The sequence below is a fragment of the Meleagris gallopavo genome, chromosome 5 (assembly GCF_000146605.3).
Source record: "Meleagris gallopavo isolate NT-WF06-2002-E0010 breed Aviagen turkey brand Nicholas breeding stock chromosome 5, Turkey_5.1, whole genome shotgun sequence".
Lineage (NCBI taxonomy): Eukaryota > Metazoa > Chordata > Aves > Galliformes > Phasianidae > Meleagris > Meleagris gallopavo.
The window spans coordinates 24,853,230-24,865,792 of NC_015015.2; the positions used below are offsets into that span (position 1 = coordinate 24,853,230).

Here is a 12,563-nt window from a genome sequence, read left to right on the forward strand (position 1 = left end):
ATAATATTACCTCTTATCATAAGAGGAGATAAAATATTAGAATCTCAGTGATGCTATGGTACGTCAAAAAACTAATCTACATTAGGACAAAAACATGGAATATAAGCATGGATTCCACTGTAGTGATCAGTAGTTGTAACTCTATGATAAGATGAGAATTTCTCAGAATAGCAACAAAATTCCAATCTGTGTACTAACTAGGACTGTCCTACAGTGGTCCCATTGCTGAGGAATTAGGAGCTGCAGAAAAAAAAAGTCACAAGTTCAAAATTTTGTGTAAATTTATGTGATAATGAATTTTAAACTTCCTTGCATGAAACTAGGCAACTGCTATTTTGGGTTAACTTTTCAAAAACATTTTTAGATTTATTCTATTTACCTACAGTTTCTATTTTTATGAAATATTCTTTGGAGTATTTATTAGCACATTAAAATTGCAATCAAGATAATTTGAAACGTCTGCAGTGTGGGATATGCTACCACATGAATATCTGCAAGGTCTTAGAGAGACAGAGGAGTGGAGAACATTACAATTGCCTCCTGGCCAGAGGCAGGAGAGAAGTAGATGGGGCATGGTGGCCTGCCCAAGATCAGAGGGGAAGCTGCCTTTGAACATGGTTGGTGCCTTTCCTGGGATAGAACTGGGCTAACAACAAACAAAGTTTATGGAAGGCATTTTTTTATATCAGCTGATTTTATGAGACCATTGCCAGCCCAAATCAGGTTGCATCAATCTATTCTAAAAATAAGCAACCTGTGGTTTTTCAACATGCTGTTGTTATTTTTGTTGTAACTCTCACAGCTTTTTTTTTCTCTTGATACTTTGCCAAACTTAGTTTCAAATGCTTAAGAATAAAATGTTAAGAATGCCATGATGAAATTGAATATGTGGAAAAAATTAATATGTACATTCTCCCATGAAAATGCTGACGTGATTGTGAATAGTTGAGGTGAGAACTTTCCTTCTGATCACCCTGTGGGAAGTGAGGAGCTAGCACTAATGTTTTCTCCTCCAAGTCCTGGGGTACTTTCTCTTTCACTTCTGCTTTATAAACTTCAGAACTGTTCCCCTGTATTCTCTGCCCTTTGTAGGGTTGTTTGCTGTCGTCTGCCCTTTACCTCACTGTTTGTGTTGATCTTCCAAGATCTGGAGATTAGATCACCTTCTCCTGCTTCCTTAGATTAGGCTGATTTAAAACTGTGATGTACTAGATTGCTTGTAGCTTTTAGCAGTGCCAGGTCACATGGCTATGGAGTTGCAGAAAGTAGGAAACAATGGTAGTGGAGTCCTGGTTTTGGCCTCTTGTGGGGCTCACAGCTGCTTACTCACAGCTGCTGCTCACATACAGATGCTGTTCTCATACAGCTGCCACTGCTCCCTACCACAGCATTTGGGCAGTACTCTGGTAGCTGGGCTCGTAACAAACATATGGTCTCAAAGTCCTTGTCTCCAGTAATAAAATAACCTAATTGTCTATGATAAACTCTAAACTTGAATTCTGATCATTAGTATTGTCTCCTTGTATTCAAGACAAACTACAAGAGTGACAATGGAAAATACCTGTCACCTGGCTTCAGCCGTAGGCAAAAGTGTGCTTTCTTTGAATTCGTCACAACAAAACAATAGCAAAGAAAGGAGTATTTCCAAAAGTTTGTTGCAGGGACCTCCTGCATCTGGTACCCACTAGCCAGAATACATGGGTCAGAAGGCTGGAGATGGGGAACTGGCCTGTCCATGTGGGAAAGGCAAGGAAGTGCTATTTGAGTGAATTAACAGCATTCATTTGATACTGGTAGGCTGGCTAATCTCACTGCCCTCCTCTAATGACATGAAGCTACTTGCCACAGCCCTGTAACAGAAGGAGTTTGCAAAAGTGGTGTAGGAATCTTTCTGGACCCTTTGTGTAGGGCCAAGAAATAAAAATAGGAAAAACATTATGAAAAGGATATTGGACTCGTACATTCAGTGCTGTCTGGGATGAGCTGTATGATGCTATCACTGGCTGTACTCCTTTGCTGTGTCTTATCCTTGTGCAGAGTTTTAAACCTGTACTGTAGGACTGTTTTGGGATATTTCTTCAGAGTTCGGTTGTGTGCAAAACCACCTTTAGTTTCACAGTTTCGTTTAGATCCAGCTATGTCCTCTGCCAAACTTTGTGTGATCAGATCAAAGAATGCAGCATGCTGCATTCCCAAACTTTCATGTTCCTTCTTCTGCATCATTTTTTTCTCTGTTTATGTGTGCTTTCTCTGAATACATGGAAATAAGCCTTTTGTAATAGAATGGTTTGTTCTTTTTTTTTTTTTCTTTTTTTTCCTAGAATTACAGCAGCAACGCATATTCACAATGCCAGCAGCAGGTCCCATGCAATCTTCACCATCCACTACACTCAGGTTAGCTATAAATAATCCAACTTCCTTTTAACTCTCAAAAAGCATTGTTTGATGTGTTGTGCATTGTTTAGTTGCCGCTGTTCTGTGATGATTTTACTAATCTTGGTGGAAACTGTTACTTATTTCCTTTGGATCACACTGCAGATGTGTTACACTTCCTACACCACCTGATACACTGTGCTGAGTGTTTGCTGAAGTATTCTTGTTCTTTTATACAAGCTTGTAGTTAGCAGTGTGGCTGTAAACTTGCTGTAAAAAGAGCAGTTTAAAGCTTTAACCAGTCCTTTGAAATGCAGTATTCCCTGGAAGATGCTGTAAAAATTGTTTGCTTATGTCACACTCATTTAAGATCCTTAATTGAAGTATATCATTAGTTTAACACCAAAATTTTCTATCTGTCCAGCATTTCAGATGTGCTCATCTCTTTAGCACTTGGCATCCATTCCTCTCAAAGACAATGCACTCTTTCTCTGGAGGAATTATATCCTTTCCTGGCAGGGAAGTCTTTCAGTGATCCAAAAGACCTTTTCTATCTCACATGTCTAACATCCTGTAATCACAGAACATTTGGGGATATTTTTCATTAGTTTCACAAAAGACCTTTGGAATACATCAGTGGAAAGTAACTGTGCAAGGTCTACAAGAAACGCTTTCACAGTTGCTAGGCAGTGAAGTTTTTTTTTCAAGAGGAAATTCACATATGAGGGCAGTTTCTCTGTCAGCTGAGGAAGATGTTGAGTTAATGGTTTGAACAAAGTGAGTGAGTCAAGGTTACAAAGAACAACAGCGAGAATCAGAAGTGTGAATTAATTTCAGACAAGAGAATGCACCTATTTTATTGTCATTAATGAGTTAGGAGGAATAATCTTCCTTATCTACGTTATCCTTCTCAGGCTATATTGGAGAACAATCTACCCTCTGAAATTGCAAGCAAGATCAACTTAGTGGACCTTGCAGGCAGGTAATAATACACCAAATGACAAAAAGATAATTTTATCTGGAAAGAGTGATAGTACTGCCTTAAAAATATTAAAACTTCAGTAAGGTGACAGTAAGTCCAAGTCTGTGTACAGTAGCAAGGTGCTAATAATCTCTGTCATCTCTTCTTCTGGTCTGGACGCTGGACTTCATTGGAAAGGAATTGCCTGAGCAATACTCTGCTGTTGCAAACACTTAATGTTGAGTTCTGTTCAAGCTTTTATCCTTATTGAGTGCATTTTTCAGTATCTACTAGTGGAATTAGAAATCTGAGCTTGAAAAGAGGGGAGGGGGGGATGCAGAGAGGAATTTATTCTTAACTGCTACCTACCATGGGAGAATTGTCATATCTCACTGTCTGGGTAGATCTTTAGCAACAACTTACACTGCTGATTGTGTGGACTTTCTGAACCAGAGTGCTATTTCATGGAAAGTGTTGAAAGCACGTGTTTTTTTTAATTGCACACCTGTCTATTTCTGTTTTCTTGTAAGGAAAATACACGATGCTTTATTATGGATAGTATGTTAATAATTAAATGCACTTATTTGGTTTGCAGTGTCTTTATCACACTTTTGTGTTTTCAGTGAAAGAGCTGATCCCAGCTACTGCAAAGATCGAATTACAGAAGGTGCCAATATTAACAAGTCATTGGTTACACTTGGAATTGTCATCTCCACTTTAGGTAAGCACAGCGATTGTTTATATTCAATGGTAGTGATAGAAGTATAGTACACAGCCATATATGTGTTATATCTTTACAATAAAATCTGATCAGAACATCTGTGGGGCTTCATAAACTGTAATATTTAAGAAAATTAGCCCTGACAAAAGAAGATAAGCCATTTTCTGAGCACTTTTGCATTTCTCCTTCAGCACAAAATTCACAGATATTCAGCAGCTGCCAGAGTATAAACACCATAATGAGTGAAGGGGAGAGCAGCCATGTGGATAACCCCTCCACAGGCAGTGTCAGTGGGAGCAGAAGACCAGCATACATTCCATATCGTGACTCCATCCTCACCTGGCTTCTGAAGGACAGCCTGGGCGGCAACTCCAAGACCATTATGATTGCCAGTGAGTTTGATTTCTGTTAATTTTTACAGTTCTGCACTGCATTACACCCCTAAAACACAAACAATGAGGTTAGTCAGCTGCATCACTTAGAATCTGACCTTGTAAAGATTTTCATAAATACTTCATAGGATACATAAGGAAATAAAAAGTTGGATTTTTATTTGAATTGTGAATGAAATAAAAAATGGGAGTCTCTTGAATATCACAGCTTTGATTAAATACTCATTTATAAGTACAGCCTTGTGCAGTCATTCTCTATGAGCTTGATGAATCCTTAAAGGTATTGTTGGATTTGTTTTCTAAAGAAGCAGAATTTAAAAACAAAAACGACGACAAAAATATAAGCTTTTTGAAAAAGTGTTTGGTTAAGCTGATTACTTCTTTTAAATAAACCACTATTTGCTTTCTACTTGTTAGCTATTTCTCCTGCAAGCTCCAGCTACAATGAAACCATGAGTACATTAAGATATGCATCAAATGCCAAAAATATTATTAACAAGCCCAGAGTGAATGAGGTGAGGCCCTGAGTTCTGCTTTTCATTCTTGTTCAGTTTAATTGTGTACGTCTTTTAAGTTTTCTTCAGTATATCTACTCTCTGAATAAAATTCATACCTGTTTTTCTCATGCTAACTGGAGTTAAACAGGTGACTGGTTATTACAGAAATACAGGTTAATAGGTTAAATAGGTAACTGGTTATTACAGAAATCATTTATTTGCTTCCCTGTAGCTTAAATAATTTAGAATATCACACCTACTATATATTTTTCATATCTGTCCCTTCTATTTCCATCTTTATTCTTTTTGAATGACTATGACAATGCATGCTTACTCTTTTTCCTTAATATTGGTGGAGTTACAAAGATTCACCAACCCCTGAGTCTGTAGCAGAGCAATATTGTTGTGAGTTTGCCTGTTTTAATCTCTTTCTGGCTCTGCATCACTTTCATTAGCTAGAATTTTTTAAGAATGGTTTTCCTAGGATCTTTGTCTCAATGTTTCAGGATGCAAATGTAAAACTGATAAGAGAACTGCGAGAAGAAATTGATAGATTGAAAACTTTGCTGATGAGCTTTGAGCTGGTACGTAGGAATGCTTCCCAATTGTAGCTTTAATGGTGCTTTCAATGCCTTAGTTTCATCTAATCTTCATCGTTTTGTGATGATTACAAGACTAACAGCATTTTTGTCATTTCTCCTTTGTTTCTGGCATAATATCAATAATCCTGAAGTATAAGCAGCTGCGTGATTATTTGGAAGGATTTTCTTGTTGCCTTTTGTGGAGTTGGCTGGCTTTGTTGTCCAGAAATACCTTGAAATTTAAGCATTTTTTTCTGTAGGAGCAAAGCATGAAGGCAACGCAGAGTACTAATCACTGATGTAACTTCCTTGCAAGATTAATTACAATCCTCTTTCCCAAAAATGTAAACTAGTGAACTTCAACAGCAGTTTGGAGGCTTCAATCTGTCTGTGCACTCTGTCTCCTGAAAGAGGGTGTGAGTCTCTAAGTCATAACAATGCAGCTGGCATTCTTTATGGTTTTGTCTTTGGAATAATAGTAGTATCTTGGCTTCCCATGTTATAGGGAGCCTATTTTCCTAAAAGACATGGGAACCACAGGAATTCTGTACATAGAAATCCCTCTGTTAATGCTCTTTCACCTGCGCTCCCCCAGAATTTGCATGCAATATTTACAGAGGAGTAGGCATCATTGAATGTCTGTATATTTTGTCCTTTTTCCTGAATTCACCTTGAAATCTGGAAAGAACATGCTTGCCAGTGGTGAATAAGGAAACCAACCCTTAGATCTCTGTGACTGTTGTTTGAACAGAGGAATTCCAGTCCTTGGAGTGATGACAGGGATGGAAATCTCACTGAACTGGTCCTTCAGAATGAGATGAAGGTGTGTATGAGCCACCTGTAACTTTCTCCCATTCCAGAGGGCTGGGAGGGATAGTATTGCCATTGTTTTGAGACAATAATGAAAATGTTTTTGCATTAATCCTTTCTTGTTTGCTCTGAAAATGCAGGAAACAGTCATCCGTATTGTGTATGTTGCATGTTCTCTACCAATTAGTGGTGAGAGCCTCTTGTGTCCTTGATGGGATGATACTGTTCACTGCATATTACTAGGTCTGCACTGTCTATTACTTATTTGAAAACTGTCTACGTGTATCACAATAATTCATTATACAAATCTTTTGTCTTCCAAGATTAAGATTAAACTCCTCCAATTTAATTAAAGGAAACTATTGTGCAGTCATCAAATTTCTACCTTATTCACCAGAGATGCAGAGAGATTTTGGAGTCTCTGGTTATAAGATTTGCTCAAGCTTGTCAGGACAGGCAAATTAAGTAGCTATCATGATCATATATCTTTCTGATATTTTGGGAATGAGTTTTCAATGGATTAATCTAGTTCAGTAGTTGGCAGTAGTTCCTTCCCAGGTTTTGTTGCCACAGAAACATTCAGTTAGAACATTTATGAATGAGAAAAATTCAACTACTTAGTAAATGAAATTATTTCCTCTCCTATTCTCCTCAAAGATTGAGCAACTGACCAAAGACTGGACAAGTAAGTGGATGGACAGGAAGGCAATCATGGAAGAATACAGTGTGGACATCAACAAAGAAAAAGCTGGAGTAACAATAGACTCCAATTTACCTCATCTAATGGCAATGGATGATGATATCCTCAGTACAGGAGTGGTGCTGTATCATCTCAGGGTGAGATATTATCCGTTGTTTTGTTTTTCCTTTGAATTTAAAAACATGTTTTATTTGCAAAACGGAGTGTGGCTAAGGTGGCATTACAACAAAAGTTAGCAAAAAGAAGAGACTACAATCCACAGAAAGAACAAATACTCAGATAAAATGAAAACAGCAGCAGAAAAGAACATATGAAAATGGAAGTGGAGGAGAATTCATATATGGAATAGTAACTTTACTTTTTATGAATGCATGCACAAATGATAATGTGCATGCAATAACGTGTGGTAAGTGAAGTAAAGTATCCAAATTAGGCATTAGTAATTTGCCCGCAAAGCAAGAAGATGGGTGTGCATCTCTGTAAATGTAAATGATGGTGCCTAAAGTATACCAGAATTACTGGTCCAGATTTTAGTAGATGCTTGTATACTCAGGACTGGAATATTTGTGTAACTGTAGCTCAAATATAAAAGTAAACTTTGACAGGATCAATTTGGCAATGACTGCTGTTTGTAGCTGTTGCTGTTTTCATGAAATAGATTCCACATGGGTAGCTTGAATGCAAATTAATCGTGATTCTGTTTGACTGGTTATTTTCTGGGGTCAGGTGGAAATCCTGTCTTCGTAGAATCTGCTTTTCTGTGTAGCTACTCTTTTAAGAGACTTTTTTTACCAGTAATTTTTCATAACATCATGTATATATTCCTCTAGGTTGCGGTATAAGATGTGAGTGACTTGGTCTAATAGTTTCAGAGTTTTTCTTTTTAGTCAGGGCTAAACATTAAGCTGAGCTTTAGTTTTTTAAGTTGTTTAAATAAACAGAAGTTGTGAAAATATTGATGCTGTTTAACATTAAAATAAATGATGGAGAAACGCATTTTCAGAGGCGCACTTGTTAGCAAAAAATGCATTAGATGTCGTTGTCTTGTGAAATTGATCTTGTCATGTATCTGTCTGGTAATAAAAATGACTGAATCCCAGGCTAGGTTCTGTGGTACTTGATATAGTTTGTGGACACTGTATTTTTTTCTTCTTAAAAAACAGCAACAAATGTTTGAAACAGAAATCATACTACTCTTTATTATGTTGAAAAACAAACGTTATTATTGATTTTTCTCATGCCTGCACAAAGGAATTGTACCAGGTTATAATGAAGAAACAAGTAATAACATTCAGTGCTGATCAACATGCTTAAGCTTTACTACTCCATCATTAACATTAAATGTTTATTCAAAGTAACTGCTATCACTTAAAAGTTTTTCCATTATGTGCAGTTTGGAAACAATAGATATTTTTACATAGTAATTTTAACATCATCTGAAGTAATTTAAGGGTATTAATTTTGATAAATAAGCCTAGTTTGAAGGGTCATCTAGGTTATTAGGCAGAGTCTCTGTCAGACTAACATCTTTGTTCCCTCTTTCTTTGCTTCTAGATGCTGCCTTTTCTTTTCTTTGTGCTTTGCATCTTTTAGACCCTGGTGTCTATTACCTTCATCTGAACAGCAAGAAGGTAAAACACTAGTGGGTTCCTTACATATAAGGACTTCAGTGTATAACAGAACTTTACTTTTTGCTTGTGAAAAATCATGGCATCTGTCTTCAGATCATGCATAACAGACATTGTGTTACTCTTCTATTTTTTTTGTTATTCTCATGTTAATTGCACTAATCCACTGTACTGTGCTTAATGAACCTTTCTTAGGTTCCGTTCCTTTTTTCTGGCTTTCATTAACAAAAACACCCATTTTTTCTATAGATTAAATTATCTTAAAAATATGGGATTTGTTTTCATTGTTTTAGAAGATTTTTCACAAACTTTTGGAGTACTCCCAAAACTGAAGGAAGTAATCTCCCTCATTATGCTACTCTAATTTGCAGTGGGAATTCTACCCTTAGTCAGGAAACACTGCCAGAAGAGAAAAACAACATAAAATTACTTACGTATGATTACTTATGCAATCATTTATTCTGAATCATATGCCTTTCAATTTATTTATTTATTTTTAGATAGACTAGTCGATATTAAATTAGGAAAGAGTATCAATATTTAAATTATTAGCTCAGTAGCATTAGAAGAAACTTGAAATAGGTCTTATTTGTGGCTAGTTGGTTTGCTTTTGTCTTCAACTTTAGTTAGTTGGCTTGCATGCTGTATGCCTCCTTGCTCTCAGCTGCAGTTTTCAGTTGTACCTAAGCTCATCTAAATTCACTCTGCTGATTGGGATGCATTTAACTGTTGTGAATTTCACAAATCAATACAGCTATAGTACAGAGCCGAATTAAATTGTATTACAAGAAAGTTATTTTAGAATATTGTATAAAAGATTCATCTGGTAAGATAATAACTATCTCCTTGCTTAGTCAGTAAGAGAATTGATGAAACGTGATTTGGGAGTTAATTTACTCTCTTTGCATAAATCATGTGGTGCTAGCTCACTTGGTTTTGTGAGGTAAGTCAGAAGCCAAATGGATTATATGGTTTTCTACAGGTGGTTATTTGGTGGTTGAGTCTGCTGCATGTTAAGCTGACACTCCCCCCAAAGCATGGAAACTGGTCATAATGTAGCTGTCAGCCCCTCCAGCAAGGATGGAGGTCTCAGTGTGATTTGTAGCAGAGGGATTTGTTTGTTCAGTTCCTCGCTGTTCAGAGATCCAAGCTATGTGAGGAACTGAAAGGTATTTGTGCTCTTGACCTCAAATACAAGAAATCAGTATGATTTATTTGTAATTACCCATAACTGTATTATCTTACACTAATGCACAACTTCCCTTTTCTAGTTTTGAGGCTTCCAGTTATTGCTTCTTGTTTCAGCTTTAATCTAGGCTATAATATGCTTGGAGCAGAAACCATATTCAATTTATTCTCTTGAGAATATGGAAATCAAATTGTTTAATGACCATGATTAATTTAAAGATGACTTACGGAGTTGTTTCAGAATGTGTAGAATAGTCAGTTTATAATCATCAAGTATAGTGTCTGTTCAGCTCTAGGAAGTGATCTTGCTTTGTTTTCCTAAGAAAAAAGACAGAAATCAGTAACAGAATATACTATACAGGTGTTAAATTTGTTGCCTTTACTAATAGTTTATTCTCATAGTAATAATTAAATGACGTGACGTTATTGGTATTTGAACTGAAACATAAAAATACTGTCTTTCTTTCATCACTTGCTGAAAGGTTTTGATCTGCTGGTTCTTGAGACTTGTTTCTGGGCAGTTCTTTCCTATGAAGTTATTTATTGTTCAGGTTTGGGCACATATCCACATATCTTAATTAACAAGAAGGCTTTTTTATAGATGTCATTTACAGTTTGGAAGAAGTTCTCCAGTAATGAATACTTTGATGAATTCATAGTCTCTGTCTTATTGTTCCTTTATAAAACTTAAATTCAGTTACTTTAATATTTTGATTTTTTTTTTAATTGCGAAATCTAAAAAAATCCTGGTTAACTGAATAATCACATTGTGACTTCTTTCTTCATATGTGAGTAATTAATTGTAATAAAATGATCTCATTTCTGTAAAAAAATAAAAAAATAAAAAAAATACAGCTCACTATAAAAGTTCAAAGCATCAGAATATGTGTTCATGTTCAAAATATTTGTCTTCAGCATGTTCCAAAAATTATGTACTGAGGGTTACTCCATCTACTGGAGTCATAATAGAAGCTGACATAGCAGCAGGATAAGAGCTAGTTGCATCGTTATAGCAGACAAAGTATTATGTGTAAAGTTTGCTCCAGAACTGAGAGGTTATTTTTTTTTCAAATATTTGCTAAGATTTTGTACCAGAGGTTTTAATCCTTCTATAGAATTCATCCTTGGTAACTGACTTATTATATTAATTATTTTTTTATTTTAGGAAGGAACAACCAAAATTGGAAGGAGCGATTCAGACCAAGATCAAGACATTGGTAAGAGAATCATATTACAGATTATTTTATCATATGCTCAGGTTGAAACAAGAGGCTTACATTTGTCCGAGTAATAGCTAGCTTATGTTTTCATTTGTCAGTTCTCCTTGTAGGAGAAGGTAAGCAGAAAAGAATAATTATGTAAGTTGGCCAAGATCTTTCAGGTTTTTTGGTTTGCTGTTTTTTTGTTACTGTCTGAAAAATCAGAAAGTCAGTGGAAGTGACTGAGGTATCTTTAACAATTTCTTCATGCATGTTAAAGTCTATGTTAGAGTTTAGAAATATCTCTGTCCAACATCTAAATCCTGATATATATGCTCTCTTAAACTAGCAGCATAGGTGATCACGATATTCTGTCCTAGGAGAGTTGAAACGCATTTTGAGTGTACTTTAGATAGAAAGTGTAAATTACTCAGAATATTTTTTTGTTTGTTTCATTTGCTCCTTATTTTTAACAGTAAGAATCTCAAGATAATAATTATACAGATCAAAACTTTATACTGAAATAAGGCGCTTTCTGGAACTCCAACTTTGTTTCAAAAATTTTGTTTTGTATTAGTAAGATTATAACCAATAAATGCTATAATAGCATTAGGAGGAATTTGCACACTAGCTTACAAATCAGAAAGCAGCTTATGGTTTTCCAGAACAGGAAATATTTTGAAAGATAATTCTGTTTTCAATCCAGCTTTTTTTATGATTTGGAATTGGGCTAACAATCAACAATGACAATGGGCTGTCCTTTTTCTGAAAGTGAGACAGTTCTTTGAGGTATGAAGTATGCAGTCATAGGGTAAAACCATGTGGCACTCCAATCTTAAGGAAGATACAGGATACCTGACCCCTCAAACAGATGAAATAAAATCAGGTATACATTCTAGTTTTGAAGGGGCAGTGGATTGAAAAGGACCATTGTATGATAGACAACAACTGTGGGATTGTGACATTACGACCACTGCAAGGAGCATACTGCACTGTGAATGGATGTGAAGTCACTGGATCATGCCGTCTGTCACAAGGTAAGGCTTACTTTTTCTGTGAGTCATACATTATAAACAACCTATCTCAGGAGTTTAGAGACAAGCATTTACCTAGTTAATGCGGATCTAAAAATACATCTTTCAATCTACTGCTGTCTAGCACTGCAAGGCTTGATGGCTAGAGCTTGCAGACTGGGGCAATTAAATGAACTACCTACAGGAATTAAAATAAAGACACAAGTGACAATATTAAGACAACTTTTGGAAGCAGTAGTTTGTAGCCTTCTGAGAAGAAAAGACCTGTAGTCAGAGTCAGTGTTGTGGAAAATAGCAGACCACTGATGATTAGATAATATGGTTGAAGTGACCTTCAGTTTATTCATGGTGTGTTTGGGTAAAGGATACTAGCCATTGAGTCATAGGCTATGATGAATGAGCTTAGCTGACATGTATTGGGCTACCATGTTTTAGGGTCGTGTTTAAAGAAATAAAAAATAAAAAATGCAGTTACTGGG

General features: G+C 36.0%; 1 protein-coding gene and 1 long non-coding RNA gene across 2 annotated transcripts in view; one reads left to right on the forward strand and one right to left on the reverse strand.

The window, feature by feature from the left end:
• The window catches only part of STARD9 (StAR related lipid transfer domain containing 9), a 96,433-nt gene that overhangs the window by 49,294 nt on the left and 34,576 nt on the right, over positions 1-12,563 (forward strand). Inside the window, 10 exon segments of the mRNA XM_031553545.1 lie at positions 2,322-2,394; positions 3,288-3,355; positions 3,958-4,055; positions 4,247-4,447; positions 4,865-4,962; positions 5,451-5,528; positions 6,277-6,348; positions 6,993-7,172; positions 11,017-11,068; positions 11,950-12,087. Coding sequence (XP_031409405.1) covers positions 2,322-2,394; positions 3,288-3,355; positions 3,958-4,055; positions 4,247-4,447; positions 4,865-4,962; positions 5,451-5,528; positions 6,277-6,348; positions 6,993-7,172; positions 11,017-11,068; positions 11,950-12,087 — 1,058 coding nt within the window.
• LOC104911130 lies at positions 4,413-11,010 on the reverse strand. Its single transcript, XR_793654.2, has 3 exons — positions 10,080-11,010; positions 7,111-7,201; positions 4,413-4,496 (listed from the first exon to the last, which is right to left on the reverse strand). It is a non-coding gene; the product is annotated as an uncharacterized LOC104911130 (long non-coding RNA).